This window comes from Solanum dulcamara, chromosome 9 (genome assembly GCF_947179165.1).
Source record: "Solanum dulcamara chromosome 9, daSolDulc1.2, whole genome shotgun sequence".
In the NCBI taxonomy this organism is placed as follows: Eukaryota; Viridiplantae; Streptophyta; class Magnoliopsida; order Solanales; family Solanaceae; genus Solanum; species Solanum dulcamara.
In genome coordinates this window covers 4979814-4997641 of record NC_077245.1, presented here as the reverse complement: position 1 = coordinate 4997641, position 17828 = coordinate 4979814, and the positions used below count along the sequence as shown (strand labels likewise).

The following is a 17828-nucleotide window of genomic DNA, read 5'->3' as shown; positions in this document are numbered from 1 at the left end:
GATTTTTAATGTATGTAGTTATTTTTCTTTCTTAAATTAATGTATCACGCCTTCATTTCAATATTATGATACATTACATTTTTATCATGCACAATATATTGTGTTCAAATATTAATTTTGATACATAAACTTAATTTATTAAAACACAAATTAGTATGTATCATGTTCATAGTTATTTATTTGATACATAACTATTAAAAATTTCGTTATTTTTTACTATTAGATACATACATCTTAACTTATTCAACTAGAAAGTTATGTATATATAGACATTATCAAATATAATTGATGATATATAAACACTAATGTTTTTATAACAATATCAGTTTGTATCATATTCATAGTTATGTATATGACACAATATTGATAGAACAACTGGTTGACTTTTTTTAATTTTTTTTGTTATTAATTTTTTTCTGATACATATGAGTTCTGGACATGATACATAAATTTGAATTTATAATAAATGTATCTGATACATAACGACTATCAGTAATGTATCTATCTCAAATATAACATCTTATGGGCAACAATTACCTATTTAATGTATCTAGTATAAATACTTTACTTAACAATTCAAACAAGGTACACAAATAGTAATGTATCATGATAAATCTATCTATCTTGAAAATACAATTGAAATGTAATGTATCATAATGTTGAAAACGAAGGCATTATACATTAATTTAAGAAATAAAAATAATTAAATACATTAAAAATGTGAACCTATATGTATCACAAAAAGATGAACAACAAAAATCGACCTTCATCCATATGTATTAGTAGTTTTTTAAGATGAAAAAACTTTTTTTAAAAAAAAAACTTAAGTGATGGAAACCTATCTCTTGAATAACTTGAAATCATTAATTGGAAAGAGAAAATATTTGAAATTCAAAAATAGATTAATGTATGTAACTGTGGAGAGATTTATGGAGTGAAAAAATGAAGGAAATTATGGGTATGGTATTTTGAATTGATGTATCCGGAAAAGGAGATGATGGGAGCAAAAGAAGAAATTTTGATATTTTTTAAAACGGTAGGAAAAATAAGAAAATATGATAAAAAAGGGTGTGTAGTTAAGTAATTTTTCCTTTTTTGAATTTTAACTTTCTATCCGACATGTTTAGGACCACAAGCTTAAAAGATATTTTGCTACATTTTACAAATCTTTAGTTTAATAAAACAAGATTCACAAGGTGTTACTTTACTTTTTTTAAATTCATAGTCAAATAAATTGAAACGGAGAAAGTATTATTTTATTTTATTTTTTGAGAAACTGATGAAAACCAATGTTTAAAAAAGTTATATGTTCCCCCATCTGATTTGGTTTTGAGATCGGAATCTAATTGACACAACTTAGGTGCAGATTTTCCAGGTAAGAAAAATACTTAGATCGTACGTACATCAAACTATCGTGGTTAAACTGATGTGGACAGTGGAAATATGTATGTCATGGAAGTTGTATGTATTTATGTTACTTTCACCACAGGCCCACAGTTATGACTTATGAGCATCATCTTTATACACACTCACTAAAGCCTGCTGCGTAGTTGTGTGGAAAGTCATGTATTATTCACCCTTAGCTTTTCTCTTTTTCTTTTTTAGAACAAAGAATATCATCTGTCGACTGCAATGTCTTGGCCACTGACGTCAAAAAAGAAAAAGAAGTGGTCCGATGTCGGGAAGAATCTACCCTCTTGATCATGACAAGTAAATTCCATATAAAATTACTATTGTTTTCGTCTCGAACTATATATACAAGTTACATTCACATTCATTATCACAAATACGTTGTAGCTATACACATCCACTAGTTTAAATCCCAACTAACTCTGATCAATCCTTGTGCAAATTTTGAGGCCTAATAGATGCTTAGCTGAGAGTGTATCAGAAATAATCTATTTACATCATTATGATGGTGATTGTGATACGTGTGAGGTCCAATTTCAGCACATATATACTGATACTGAGCGCCATTTGCATTCAAGTATTGCAATCATCATCTCTAGAAAGACACTATTTCTATCCTTTTTTACTCTCAGAATTTTCAAAACAGAATAGAGGCAAAAGGCAAAATAGGTATTAGATATTATTTGCCACTAAGATAAGGTCCAGCCACAAAGCGTGCCCCCTTAACAATAATCACTCATCATTCCTTGTTTAAACAAAACAACCCCACTGCAAAATTTACAAATTGCCCATACTTTTCATAGCAGCACTAATCATCACTATCCAAAAGACCATAAAGAATTGAGTTTCAGACCTTGGGGTTGGGGTTGGGGGCGGGGGGGGGGGGGGGGGGACATACACAAACATCTAATGTCCTTTCCTCTGAAATTTCAGCAAGTTTTAATTGAGTGAAACTATTCAACTACCTTCATATAATAAAAGTAAACAGTTTACACTTGAAAATGGAAGGCCTACATCATTTACCAGAAATGCAGATTGATAGAGTTGATCCCACAGAGGGAATCTTAATTGAAACAAGAAGATATCCTGTGAATATATTTACAGATTGAGATAAGACTTCTATAAAACCTCAAAATTCCTCAATCATCTGACACCTAGCTTACTATTTTACCTGGTTCTGTCAGCCTATTTATACCAACAAGACCTAACATCTTAAGAAATTAGAGACAGATCTAATAATTCATCTTCAATACAATGTTATTGACATTGCCGCCATCTCGTGCTTTATCCAAAGCAGCAACCTTAGCTCGGTAAGCTGCAGCGGCAGCGGCAGACACAGTAGTCTTTACCCGCTCTCCCTGAGAAAGCTCACAAGCTTCACCAATTGAACTAAATCTTAGCTCGGCTGGAGGAATGAAACACTCTTCAGATAGGCCTGGAACATTGAATGCCACTTCCTCAATAGTCCACGCTTCTTCCATCCTGGTCTTGGTGTGACTCATAGCTGTTTCACCAAATCGGAAAAGGGTTACAACTGATCGTCCGGAGTGAGCTATCATGATCCCCTCAACAGGCCTGTAATCATCAAGGAATGAATTGATTGTCGTCTCCCAGTAAACAGCATCGCCTCCATTTGTTTGGATTCGGGTCAAGTGTGAGTCTTCCAGGTGCACAAGAAGTCCCGTTTTTTGGCTAAAATAGCCAAATAAGACATGCCTAATGATCTCGGCTGGTCCTTCACTCCTGGCTTTCAATGTATGTGGATCAGCACAAAGTTTAAGAATGAAGCAATCCTCACCGTTGATCTTCTTTTCTCCAGTACATTTTGCACTAGCAAACATGTTTGCAGTAGTTCTAGGATCAAGTCCCTACAAGTAAGTTATGGACCAGTGTCATTCATTGAAACTGAGGACCACAAAAGAAAGTAAGGAAGCTGTATTCAAAATGTACCTGAAGTGCTCGCCTCAATGGCCTAACTGGTCCCTTTGCAGCATGTGCACCGAGCCAAGGGGTATGCCTCCACACAAGTTTACCATTGCAACCAGCATGAACCTTACTGCTACCAAGTGCAAGCTCCACATACCACATGTCAGGGTTCATTTGCCAGAGCACAAATCCCCCAGACTCAGCTGTCTTAGAAGAATTCCTGTTCTTTATTACCTTTGTAGCAGTCTCAATATCTGATGCCATCATCCTCACCTTTCCCATTGCATAAGCATTATACATAGTGTTTTGAAGTTTCTGTCCTCCAGAGGCTGCAGTATACTGCTGCAATATATACTGAGCTGACGAAGTCTCCTGCAAGTAACACACAGTCAATCAATCAAACTACGCCTAAATCCAAAATAAACTCATAGTGAAAAGGAATTAATCAGTTAGCAAAGAGATGAGAATCAAAGACAACGGCAGAAAACTCAAACAAGGACCACCATCAAGACACTATGCCCAATTATCCTTACATTGCCTTAAATGAAGACTTTGATACTCCACCAACTAAAACACTGGTAAGGGGATACAATCCAGATACCCATTCCAGCCCACAAAAACACAAAAATGAAAAATTAAAGATTCCCCCAAAATGGAGCCCATTCTTGTTTTTGGACCTCAATGTGGATGTAGCAAAATTTATATTTTAGATAACAACCTTAACTACTCCTTCCTACTCTGTCTAAAATAATTTATGCCCAAATATAGACACTGTAAAAAAAACATGGCGCAACCAATTTCCCCATCATGCATTCAAACAGAAGCCAAGAGAAACAACCAAAATTGGTAAACAAGGCAAAACGACAGGAAAGTCTATACCAAAAGTCTCAATTTCACACAGTTATTAATTCAATGAAGTCCAAATAAAACATACTTAATATAGAAAAATACTGAAAGCAACAATTTTATTGAAATCAAACCAAATTACAACCTACACTGACAACCCATCTTTGTCACATCTCACACACGACTTATGTTGCTCGACTCTTCAAAAATGTCAAGGGCTGCGTGCCGGATTCTCCAAAAGTAGCATTTTTGGAGAATACAACACGGGTGCGGCGAGTCCGAGCAACTTAGCACACAACAAATAATAACACAAAAAGTAATCTTTAAATCAAAAAAAATTGTTGCAACTTACAATGGGAGTGTCTTTGATGCTAAGATGAGGCAAAGGGTCATTGTTGCTAACATGCACCGGTGCAAGCGGCGCACCCAAGACACCAAGCAGTAACCTCAGATCCGACCTCTGTAAACCAGACCCGGAAGTTGAAACGGAAGGTGCCCGACAAAGCTGACCCTTCATCCACCACCTATCAGACTTGGAATCCCCAACTTCCGACCCGTTTGGATCCGGACCCTCCATTAACGGCGACAATGTCTCCACACACGGCCTTAAACTCCCCGATCTTGAAATATAAACTTCCGGCGGCGGCGCGTGATTTCCCTTCCTTCTCCGAAGCAGACCCGAACCGGAAGGTGATGGGCTTCTTCCTCTGGACTTAGCCGGTGATAATCCTCTAACAACCTCATCTTTCAATGCCGAGAAAAACCCTTGTTTCTTCTCCATTTTTAGTAAAACCCCAGTTGAGAAGTGAGCAGAAAAGACCCAAATCAAGAGTCTCAAGTGTGAAATGGTGCAGAAATGCAGAGAAGGTGTTCGCTAGTTGGTCTCACTGAAAAGGGCAAAAATAAAGGCAGGCAGAAGCAGAAGGATACAAAGGGGGGGTTGGGTGGGGGAAAGGGCATGCCGTTATGAAGAAGCAAAACATTTCCATGCTTTTTTGTGTTTATATAAGTGTATAATATGTAAAGTTTTGGAACCTCTAGGGGCACTCCTAATCTACCCATCATTCCATAGATTTATTATGCTAATAACTTCTGATAATGACTAATATACCCTTAGGATCGTCTTTTAAAAAAATAATTACTAGTATTGATTATTTTTTTCCTGAAAAAGAGTCTTGGAATAAAACCCACCCAATAAAGTAGAAAGGAAAATTGACTTAAAAATAAAAAAGACAACTCGATATATAAAGCATCTCGTGTTATTAGAGTCTAAAAATGGATCGCATATCAAATATTTTTTTTATGGGTGGAGCCAGTGGTGTTGCAAAAAATTTCACTTTGGGTTCAAAATCTGAAAAAACAGACACAAGTACTAGTCGAAGGAGGTTCGATATCTACTATATATACATAAAAAAAATACTTTAATCATATATAAATAATATAATTTTCAATCGAAAGAGCTGACTATAAGGTGACGTTGTCCATAGGGGTAAAGTAAGAAAAACGGAAAAGGAGATTACAAAGCAAAAGTTGAACACTCACCAACAAAATAAAAATTCAAGTAAAAAATCAACTAAGCTATTAAAATTTTCAGCCCAAAAGTTGATTTAACTAGTTTTGAATTAAAATATTGTTGATTGATTTAAGTAATTATTGAGTAAGAAAAAAATATCACACAAGTAGATATTCATACATTGATTTGTTTTATTGATGCCATTAAATTATTAGCCCAATGTCTCTTTTGAGTTGTGACATGCATTTCACTTCTTTATCAACTACAAGAACGCATAACTCATTAACTAGTAAATATATATACCAAACTCAACGAACAATAGATTTGAATTTGTAGCCTCATGTAAAATTATTTTTAGTTTTATGCTATTTTTATACTTAAAATATCTGAAAATATTCTTTTTATTCTATTCAATTTATAATTGGTTATAAGATATCATTTCCATCCTAGTTAACAAAGTGAATGAAATTTTTTGGATATTAATTTTTATATCTTAGCATAGAGAAGAAATAGTTGGAAATATGAGGGTAAACGTGTCATTTAGTGTAAGAAAGGTACATTGGGTGGAGTGAAATGTCAAGAAGCAAGGTAGGTGTGGTACAAAAAATAGAGGTACGAAGGGCGAAGAAACAAAGATTAGGCTCCGGACACCATTAATATAAATTATGATGTAGTAATGAAATTGCTTTATATTTAATTAGAGATTTTAAATTTAAATTTTAAATATAAAAAAAATACTATTAAAAGTGACACTCACAAATAAACTCTATAATGCGCTATTCAAATTTTATCAAAAATTTAATATGAGTTCGGAACACCGGGAATAAAAAGATAGCATTAGGCTCCAAATGCAAGGTTGTTATTTTAGGCGCCTTCTTCTTTTGTCCTTTTTCACCTTACGCTTTCATTGGCTGGTTGGTGTGCATAACATACTGTTTTTCTCACTTTTCCTTTTTTATTTTTTTATATATTTTCCCCTTATTGCTTTTTTTTCCTTTTGTTTTCTTGGTTATATTTAAGTAAATATACAAATCTGAGAAAATCTTTAATAGTAAATCCATACAACTCATTGCTCTTGAAATGGTTTAATGAACACTACAAAAATGATGCTATAAAGAATTTCTTTCTTACTCAGATCTCCTAAATTACCGAGGTGAATTTGAAATTTAAAAATTTATGAATTTGTAATTTTTATTTTTATGTTATTGAATTTTAAATTTAAATTTTATACATGTTAAGTGTATTTCTTAAAATAAATATAGAATTAAGTCAAAGCTATTATTTTCTCCTTCAATATGTTTATCTTGTTTTTCTTTTTAGTCCATTTAAAAAAGAATATCTCTTTCAATTTTATTTTTTCTGATTACAAGGGAAATCCACAGTCCCGTGCGACGAGCTCGATCCAGAAGGCAAGCTGCTTGCTTTTGCTAGCAAGGGGTTTCGAACTTGAGACCTCCAACATGCAATCCCAAATCCAAACCACTCGATCACCCCAAAGGGTATATATATTTAATTTAAAAGCACAAGAATCAAAAACACAAAGGACATGTTAGAAAAATAATTTTTCAATTTTTCCATATTTAGTTGCTCAAAAATTTTGAAAAATATTTTTTTTTTAGTAAAACAAGTTCCCTTAAAATGAAGAAAATGGCTTACCTAATAGAAATAAGAAAAATAAATTCCACAAGTAATATTCTACATTAATTGTATCCTCCTAATCCCCAAACATACCTCTTCTTCATCCTATCTTCATAACCCCCACACTTAACCTCCAAGAGTATTTATCTGAATTATATACAAATATAAATATTTTTTAGGATAATATTTTTTTGCTTACGCACCTAATAAAAGATAAGAAATACATACCTAATCTTCATCCTACCCTCGTAGCCTCCACAATCACCTCCTATAATATTTGTTTAAATTATATATAAATATAAATATTTCTTTATTTACATATCAAATATAAAAAAAATTAATAAAAAATTACTTATTTTTTAAGAAATTATTTTCCTACCCACCAACACGACCCAAAAAGTATACAATTAAAACATAGGCATGTGAAAAATGAATTTGTGGAGTAAAGGAAGATTGAAGTGGAGCAGCCGATGAGTTATAATCGTGACAGTGAAACACCTTCTTCTATCTTTGTTTTTTTATGCCATATCCCCCTGCTCCCCCCCCCCCCCTAAATTATTTTAGGCTTAAAATTGGATCAAATAATTATTTTTGAATTTTGAGTATAATTTCAATTTCTATGTATATTTTTTACTTATACTACAAAAAGTTTATGACTTGGAACACTTGATTGTTTATACAGTAAATAGGGATAATTGGGGAGGAGTAGCTTCAAGTCTTATTCCATTCTACTAACGTATAAGTAGAGAAATTGATGTAAAAGCTAAAATGATGCTGACAAATATCCAAACATATATTAGGTATGTTTGTAGGAAAAAAGGAGAGCTTAGAAGCTAAGTACTCTATTTTCATGAATGGCACCCTTAATTTTCTAACAAACATTAATTATGTTGACCAAAGCTTACAATTTTGTAAAAGAGTAACATAGCTACAGTTCTGCTTATTGATTTGGTAAAATTCAATAATATTGACTCAGACCTTGAGACGGTCAGAAGATTTGTCTAGAAGAAGTCAACTTTAAAAAAGAGTGTAATAACTCAATGATCAAGCACACTTACGCCAAAGAATAATGGGATTCAATGATACGCTGAAGCTATGAGATGTAAAAATACATCGGTAGGGGAGAGTTCCGCCTTGTAGAGAAGCCTCTGTGCGAATAGAGTGTGGATGAATCGAAAGCTAGAATGTTGTGTTGAGTAACGTAAATATTAGTGAGACCTAAGCTATAGGTTCAATTCCTATGCAAGGTTCATCCACGAAGGGTGAGTCAAGGCCTAAGATCAGGTCGAAAGACGCAGTCAATGGACAATAAGTGAATATTCATGTACTACTCCTTATTGATTTTCAAGAAACAGAAGAGGTTAGGTTAGTCGAAAAATGATTATCGGTTCAAAAACATAAGATATCCTTGCTTTTTCAGGATATATCAAAAGCACTTGCCCAAAATACACATTAAGTAGCATTTGAAAATTTCAAAATGTATTAACTCAAAATTCTAACTCGACCTCTAATTTCATAAGCTTTTAGCTTTGATCATTCGACACCACGATTGTTATTCTTGGCTTCTAATATAACAGAAAGGGACCCATATGCCAACGTAGCAACTATACTAGTATATATTTTTTTAAAACAAATTTGCAATAGGAATCAAAGTGGTTAGATATGTCTATTCAAAAAATCTGTGCGCCCATCGCGCCGGGTTGGCTCCTTTTTGGCACTCGGACTTGTAGGATGCTATACTATAAGAATATGAATATATGATAGTATTTAATAGGGTCATTTTTTCCCCCTCTTATCATAATGTATCGTTTTTCTTCACTTTAATATATTTTCAATTAACAAATGAAAAAATGAATGAGAATTTATGTCCTAAGAAGCTTATCTAATGAGCCTACTATTGGAAATAATTGAATTAGGTTGACTTCGCTAGCCATGTGACGTTGATGAATGATGACAATGCAAAATGAGTACATTAGGCTGAAATCAATGCATGCTTCAAACAATTGGATGGACAATTACAATCACGCATGTACCTCATTATTACTCTTTAAGTAGCTAAATCTAAAATTAAAAACTTGTGAATTCTGAATTTTGAAATTCTAAATTTTTAAAAAATTATTGAGTTTTGAATTAATAAGAGATACTCTCTCTAGTCAATATTAAGTGAATTATAAGTTTTTTTTCATAATTCAAAATAAATAAATTATTCAAAGCTAAAAAAGAATTGTTGGTATTTTTTTCTTCATATTTACCCTTTATTTAATGAGGTTCTCTTAACTAATACACATTTTCTAGAAGAATAGATTGAGAATAATCAAAAGGGTATTATTGAAAAGTAATCACTAGTTATGGCCTTAAATATTTTTCTTAAAAATATGTCATAACCCAACAGTTCACTTAATATGGATACTGATACATACATTTCTATCAATATAACATTGTTGCTGGTTGGTTTAACACTATGTCTTTATTTATTTATATTCTTTAAATTTATTTTGTCATGAAAAAATCGACCTTTGAAAGTGAAGATGGAATTGCATTTTTTTCAATTTTTTCCGCTAAAAAAAAACTTTTAACAAATGAACCTCGTGAAGTCGGGTTTTGGCAGGTTTTTAGTAGTGACTCTAGCTCCGCTTCCGGTATTAAGTCACGTTAATTTACAGCCTACATCTCAAAAAAATAAAATGTGACAACTATTTATAAGAACAAAACAAAGAATTTTCGGTCCGTTCACACAATATGTGTTGCATAGATAAAGACTTTTAACATTGGCAAAAAACATGATGTGGGTGTCATGAGAAATCATTAACATGAAAGGTTTGGTTTGTGATTAAAGTTAAGATGACTTTGTTTTTGAGTGCACACCAACTATTTGTCAATTTGCCTGTTTAAATGTGTACCCATTGAACCATCAATTTTGAATTATCTGTTTATTTCACTCAATTGGGGCCATTTGATTTTGGAAAATACTTATTTAAGATGTCAGAAAATTAAGCTGTTTATATAAAGACTTATTTATGTATAAATACTAAGTTTGAGTCCCTTTAACATAATATATATTGCAGTTTAGTGGACAAAGTGCCTTAATGTGTAGTACATTGTTGCCGACTTGAGTCTCGCTAGAGACATTTTTTTTTACCATTTTGAATCTTCTTATCAAAAATTGAGACTCCGTTCCCGGCTAAATAATTAACAAATTTAAGTGAAACACATGTCATAACTTAACCATAATTATGTATAAGTGTATATCTAAAATATATATTTTGTATTTATTAGCTTGATGTAAACACTCAGGAATATATGTTTGAGTGAAATAAAGAGAATATATCTAGTTTAATTGATAAATTCATCTCCATTGTAGTTAATATTGTACATGTACCGATTTAAGCAGCTTGCATATGAACCATAGAAGCATTCAGGATAGCTCCACGTTCATTTGGAGCTACGAAACCCCCCTCCCCCCTCAAAAAAAAAAAAACACCCTTTGACTTTTTAGTGTATTTTTTATATTTTTATTTTTTCTAATGAAAATTTCTGATTTCGCCTAAAAATTAAGGTAATAACATATAATTTGCAGAAGTCAAAAGTCAGATAACTTAGAGATTGAGATTCTCAATCTTTAGTGGAATCAACTGACGTGTACATTAACTCCAAAGGAGAAAAAACCATCGCAGTTCACAAGTTGATACTCATTTTATTACTATATTATATAGTCCTTTAGTAGTATATGTATTTCATCATGTGATGCCTATTTGATTTTAGAATCTTTAATATTACTGAGAAGTGTGTAATCTTGGTCAAAAAAAAATTGCAAAGGACAAAAAGAAAGACAAAATTAAAGAGGAGAGAGTGAGCTTTGTGATCACTTAAAAAGAATAAAGGGATCGATTGAGTGAAGGATGCCAAAGAGGTCCGGACAAAGGGGCACATCTTGCTGTTTTGTGCCAAAGGCAACAGTACAATGTTGCATCTTTTTTTCCCATCCGACATTCGATATTTTTATTAAAAATTGATTAAATTTAAATTTATGGCTCTCAATAAAATTTTTATTTCATTTTTAAGAATTCAACTCTGATTTAGGATGGATGGATATCAATCATCTCACCAGAATTACCACAGCTCGTAGTAATAGTACAATAGTGATGAGATCAAAAAGCATAAAATGAAAATAAATAAAAGGTACTATTAAAGAAAGTGACCAATTAGCTTATAAATAATGCTTAAGGAGTTTTGGTGACTTATTCTTTAATTTCAAGAATCTTAAATAAATCCTTCTTCCTGTCATTTTTAGTTGTGATGCTTATTAAAAATAATTTATCTAAAATATTTATTACTATTTTAGATTATAAAAATAGATTTAATTACTTTTTTCCACCCTTACCCCTACTTTAGTATTACACAAAGAGATTCTCGTGGTGAAAGAAAAAGATATATATATATATATATATATATATATTACCAAAAATAAAATAAAATTACACACACTAATACAATCAGTCAAATAGATTCACTATTCTTAAACATCATTGGGATTTGTTATCCTCCTTCTTTCCCACTTTATGTAATGCAATTATTATTTGGAGTTAAAATGAGTTTTTCCTAATCGCAATTTTTTATATATTAAAATATTTTAAATTGTTAATAATTATAACTTAGCTTATAATACTTTATATATAATTTCTAAATATTGGAATATTTTATTTTTAAAAAAAAAGTTGATTCTATATCCAATTTCATATTGAAAATTAGATAATTTGATCTCGTATCCGAATTATCTCACATAAAGTGGAATGAGGGGAGTATTAACTTGAGACCAAAGAATAAATAAAAATGAATTAAAACCTTCCACATCGTTTTCATTAATTCATTGAATAGTTGAGACATGTTAATACAATGGAGTAATAAGTATTAATGATAACAGCAAAAATATAGGCATTAATAGGTGCTATTATAAGTTGTTTGAGGTACTATTGAAGCACATGGTTGTGCAACAATATGCATTTTGTATCATTTTGATTGATCTACTCATAACGACCAAATGAAGAGACGGATTATTTGATTAAATTTTTAAAATTTGATTATTTTGTAATTCGATTTTATTAAAATACAGTTTTAGAAAAGTACATTAGAAAATAACAAATAGTGTTTGACAAAATTACTTGACAAACACATCTATCAGTACTTTGCTTTTGACCATTTTTTTCCAAAATGAACTTTTGAGTGTCGTTTTATGAAACAGACACATAAATATTGAGTCTAAATATTACAATGAAGAAGATAAGATCAAAAAATACATAAAAACTCTAAACTTAAAATAGAGTTGAAATCGAAGCAATAATATTGGAAAAAAATACAATAACATTAAAAATACTATAATGTCAATATTGTGGTTTGATTCATAGTAAGGATGATATGGTTTAAAATGTAATCTTTTTTTTGGTAAAGATAATAATCTCACCCCATCAAACATATATAACACCATAATTATTTTGGTAACGATAATCTCCGCTAACATGCTTGCTTTATCCGAAGGCTCAGTTGATCATTTAATGTGTTTTACTGCTTTAATGATTTGTACATTTTGTTTAAGAAGTGTATTAGATATTGTTCTTTCTCGATCGATAAAAAAAACCTAGCCATGTTGAATACCAATAAGCTTGGTAGGCATTTGAGCATGATTTTATTAAGAAAATAATCAAAATATCATTTGAAATTAAGTTGACAAAGGATACTTAGAAGTTATAATTATGTTTGAACATAAAAATAGCGCTAAAGTTCTGTGCGTGAAAACTTTAAAAAGCTTATAAACTTATTTTTCAAACCTCAATTTTCAAATTTAAAATTGAAATAATCTCTCATAAACAAACACTTATTTGAAATAATTTTATTAGTATTTGTCAAATATATAATGGGGCACAACTCACACACACATACAATTCAAAATATAATTTATTTATTTATTTTGGATTGGGTGGAAATTTCTTTAGGGAGCAAAAGCATATGGGAATGTCAACAAAGAAGGTATCAGGTAAGGACTTTTTTCACCGCAATTGACGGAAGAGAATGCATGGTGCTTTGACCTACATATTTTCTTCATATTATATACTTCTTTCGTTTCATTTATCATATTTTTTAATTTATTTTTTAGAAAAATATCTTTTTCCCTTTCAAATAGTTTTTTAATCCAATTTTTCACATGACATGTTTAAAACTGTAAAATTAAAAGATAGTTTGGTACATTCTATATACCTTTTGATGTAAGATTACAAGATTCAAAAATCTTTTTTACTTTCTTAAACTAAGTATCAAATCAAAACTAGACAAATAAATTGAAACGGAGGGAATATGTATATATAGATATGGAACTAAAATTTGTTTATTTTAACTCCACATATTAATATATAAACACTCTATTTCATCCTACCTTATTTTTGTCAACAAAGATTAGATTGATGTCATTTGGTGTTTGTCTCTAAGTTGTTGGCTTTCCTACTTATTTTTTCTTTTCCAATGCCAACCACATATCACACATTATACACAGTACTGCATTGACTGTACACAAACTTCTTGCTATGTGTTTAACACTATTTCTTATTAAAATTCGCGGATTTTGGATTTTAATCTTTTTAAGTTATTATTAAATTTTAAATTAATAATATATATTTATTCAATGAACTTTTAAAATATAAATCAAAATTTAAATGTGAGATATTGGCCATTCAACAGAATTTATAGTCGACACTGTAGCTCCACTTCTGTTATATTATATAATGTTTAGTTAAATGTTGACAAATAGTAAGTCTTTTGAAAATTAATAAACGAAAGAAGGGGCAAAAAATGATTGAGCAATAAATTAAATTTAAAAAGGGAATAATATTTATAATGAGATAATTTGTCCACATAGTAGGTGTTTCACCATGCAAATGCATGAATTATGGGCAACATGTGTGCACGTTGTGTCTTATGGCAACATTTGTGCATGCCTCTTTGTTCTACTGAATAGAGGTAGTAAACAGGGAACGATTTATTTTATTTTATTTTATTGAAAAAAGATATTCAAATTTTTGATTAAAGAAACAAAGTAATACCAAACAAATTTGTATCGCCTATATGAATTTATCATGATGTTAATCATGTCACTTCAATTTTTGCTCAATTCTTTTCTCTTTTTTCATTTATCATATCGAGATTCTAATGTGGCACGTGTCTTGATGAGTATGTACTGGTGTAATCGGCTAATTCATTGTAAGTTGATTAATTTACGAGGTGTCAATTTATCATATTCCTCCTTCTTTATTCGGATACGAATCTGATCATGTGAATATATAAGTTCATGCGATCGAAATCTATCGATAAAAACAAATGAAAATAACTATGTTTTGATCCATTCTTGAATGTCTCCTTCTAATATTATATTGTGCAATTACATAAGCATGGTATTTTAATTTCATTAGAAGTGGAACTTTGTGCTATTACTATAGTAACCGGATAAGTAATGATTAGAATTAATAATCTAACCAAGAAAAATATCAAAACTACGGAAATTCAAGCATGCATAAAATGACAAATCCACAATTTATTAAAAAAAATTAAACAGCAACTATGGTAGGTAGATCACGGCCTTAAAAATCCATTAAATTCTCCTTTTAGCTGAATACCACTTAAAAAAATTCATTTTATTATTATTTAATTTTATTAAAGAGAAGTCTTCCGTGAGGTAGGTGTCAATGTGTAATGAACTTAGTGCAAAAATACTAGAATTTATTTTCTATGATCATACCAGCACTAAGAAGCTAATTAGAATTTTGAAGTATAGTATGCTCGTACAAGAGTACAATTTGAAAATCCAATCTGACTTCTAAAACGCAAGTGAGCACGGGTGAGAGGACTTCACTTTCCTGCATTCCTCTCTTCATGAGCAAAATACCAGAGATGCACAACACATGGGCCTTGTCTAACAATGACGACTTTCGATCCAACCCTCCTTATATAAAAGAAAAAGAATCGTCCTCAAAATGTTGCATCTCTTGGGCTTTGTCTGAAAATGATGACTTTCGATTCTTCACTTTAAGGAGAGTAGAGTCGTTTTCGATCCAACCCTAAAAAAAAAAGAATCGTCCTCAATATATTGCATCTCTTCTTTCCACTTATGAGATTATACTAAATATATTATTGTTTGCGCGATCAATTTTGTAGAAAAAAAAATGATGTTGCTATTAATCAGCTGAGAGGGAGATTGAAATTAGTGGAAGGTGGGACAATTGAGGTATGACTTGTTATTAATTTCATAATCACAAAATCAAAGATAAGCCCCACAAGTTGCTTTTGGGTTCAACAGAATTTTCCTAATGAGGTTTAGAAAGTCTTAATTGGTTGGTCCGTTTTTTGTTTTTATGTTGGAAATCATGTTAGACTTGAATTGACATATAATTTATCGGATTAAGTTAGTGGCAGAGATTAGAGAAAATATAGAAGTTGATTTGATCTTCCCATATAGTTATAATTAAGTGTCACGACAGAATATTACTTTATTAAAACTTCATTTTCACTTTATATTAATTACCTCTCATGGGATTTATATTCGTTGGCCATAGCATGTGGTGTTATATTAAAATGGTGACCACATTTAATTATAGTTACGGTTATAAATGCTATTATATAATATATATAAAAGGAAAAAAGGTTAAAGATTATTGAGTACAGTACTGGTACCACTTTCACTACGTTTGTATTTATAGTGTTAATAAATGAATTAATTAGCTTCAGTGAGCTTTATTGAATTGGAATATGTTTCATGGGACCATATCGGCAAGCAACTTTTAATTGTTCGATACAATTAAAGTAAAAAATTCACGGGTAGCCGTTTAGGGGTACCTGATTTGAATACTACTATTTAATATGTATTCACTTTTTAAAGAATTTTGCACGCTTAACCACTTCTAAAGAATTTTGTACATGTAACATTTTATCTTTATTCTTTTTTAAATTACAAAAATCTCTTAAATTTGATGGAATCTAAATATATCTCAAAAAACTCCTCGATACATAGTGTTTCGATTTCGAATACATCACGTTTTGATTTCTGATACATCACCGGCATCCCGATACATCGCGTAAAGGATGCATCTTATATCACCGATACATCACATAAACTGCTATCCGACTAATATATCGTGTAAAGTGATGTATACAATGAATACATCGCGTAAAGTGGTGCATCCAAGAATAAGAAAAAGTAAAAAAAATTATAATTTTTTCAAATGGTAAAATTTTTTTACCGTGTATTTAGGTAATTTTTTCTTTCACTAGTGATGATCCGAGTCATACAGAATCAGTTGAATAGAGCCCAGCCCAACAAGGATTATCAACATGGGAGAAAGCAATCCAATAAGGAAATAACTGGGAAATGATATCAAGCTTTCCATCGTTCAACCCATAGCTTGGGCCTTACTGGGATATCCACGACATTTTTATACTTAATAAAACACATGATAAAAAGGGAAAACTATCTAATTGTACATACATTTCACCATATTTTGCTAATTCTCCTTATAGTTTAAAATAATTACATATTATCCCACTAATTAATAATTTCATATTTATATTTCAAGTCACATACACCTAAATACGTATATTTTTACCACCAGATATACTATGAATTTCAAATACATAGGAAGAGAGACAAGCGAGAGAAGGAGAGAGACGAGCGAGAGAGGAGAGAAGAGAGGTGTATCCTAGATACATTCCAAATACATTTTAAAATACTGACACATAGGAGAGAGGCAAGCGATAGAAGGAGAGAGGCGAGTGAGAGAGGAGAGAGGCAAGGTGTGTCATGCCCTGGGAGGGTACCCTAGGCGTGACCGACACTCAGAAGCCATCGCTGGCTCCCAAGTGAGCCACTTGTCCTTTTCACATATTTACTCATTCAGCGGAAGACTTAGTTTAAGAGAAAAACAATTCTTAGTGGACTAACGCAATCAACAATTTCAATCATTCTAATTAGAAACATAGTTTGAAAGGAAACCAATTATGAGTTAAAGACATCAAAACAAATCCATCATTGTCTACTCTATGAAGCCTCTATCTCTACTCTCTAGATGGTGCCAATGACAAGTCCATGGCTACCCAAAAAGGAATATTCAAAAGAAAGATGACAAATCTAGAGTGCCTCCGGATGCAAGGAGGGCTCACCAAATCTGAGAGTAGAAGTGATCTTCAACGATGAGTCTGTTGAGGATCTCTAGTACTTGTCTCTGCATCATGAAACAATGCAGGCCAAATGACGTCTGTACGTGGAATGTACGAGTATGTAAAATGGTAGAGTGAAACATGCATCAGGGTAGAATCAAAGCAACTCAGAATTCCAACTCAGAAGAAGAAATAATTTAATCAAGATATCCTAAGTTTAAACAAGAATATGATTTAGACAAGACCAATCATATACAATCCAATCCAATTCATTCCAATCCAACTCAGAGTATTATCAATACCT

The 17828-nt window shown here is 31.5% G+C and overlaps 1 protein-coding gene across 1 annotated transcript; it reads right to left on the bottom strand.

The window, feature by feature from the left end:
• Window positions 1-2405: 2405 nt before the first annotated feature.
• LOC129903171 (uncharacterized) lies at window positions 2406-5224 on the bottom strand. The gene is made up of 3 exons (XM_055978673.1): window positions 4535-5224; window positions 3361-3708; window positions 2406-3278 (listed from the first exon to the last, which is right to left on the bottom strand). The coding sequence occupies exons 1-3, from the start codon at window positions 4961-4963 to the stop codon at window positions 2643-2645; spliced, it is 1413 nt and encodes a 470-aa protein (XP_055834648.1). The 5' UTR covers window positions 4964-5224; the 3' UTR covers window positions 2406-2642.
• Window positions 5225-17828: the final 12604 nt, after the last annotated feature.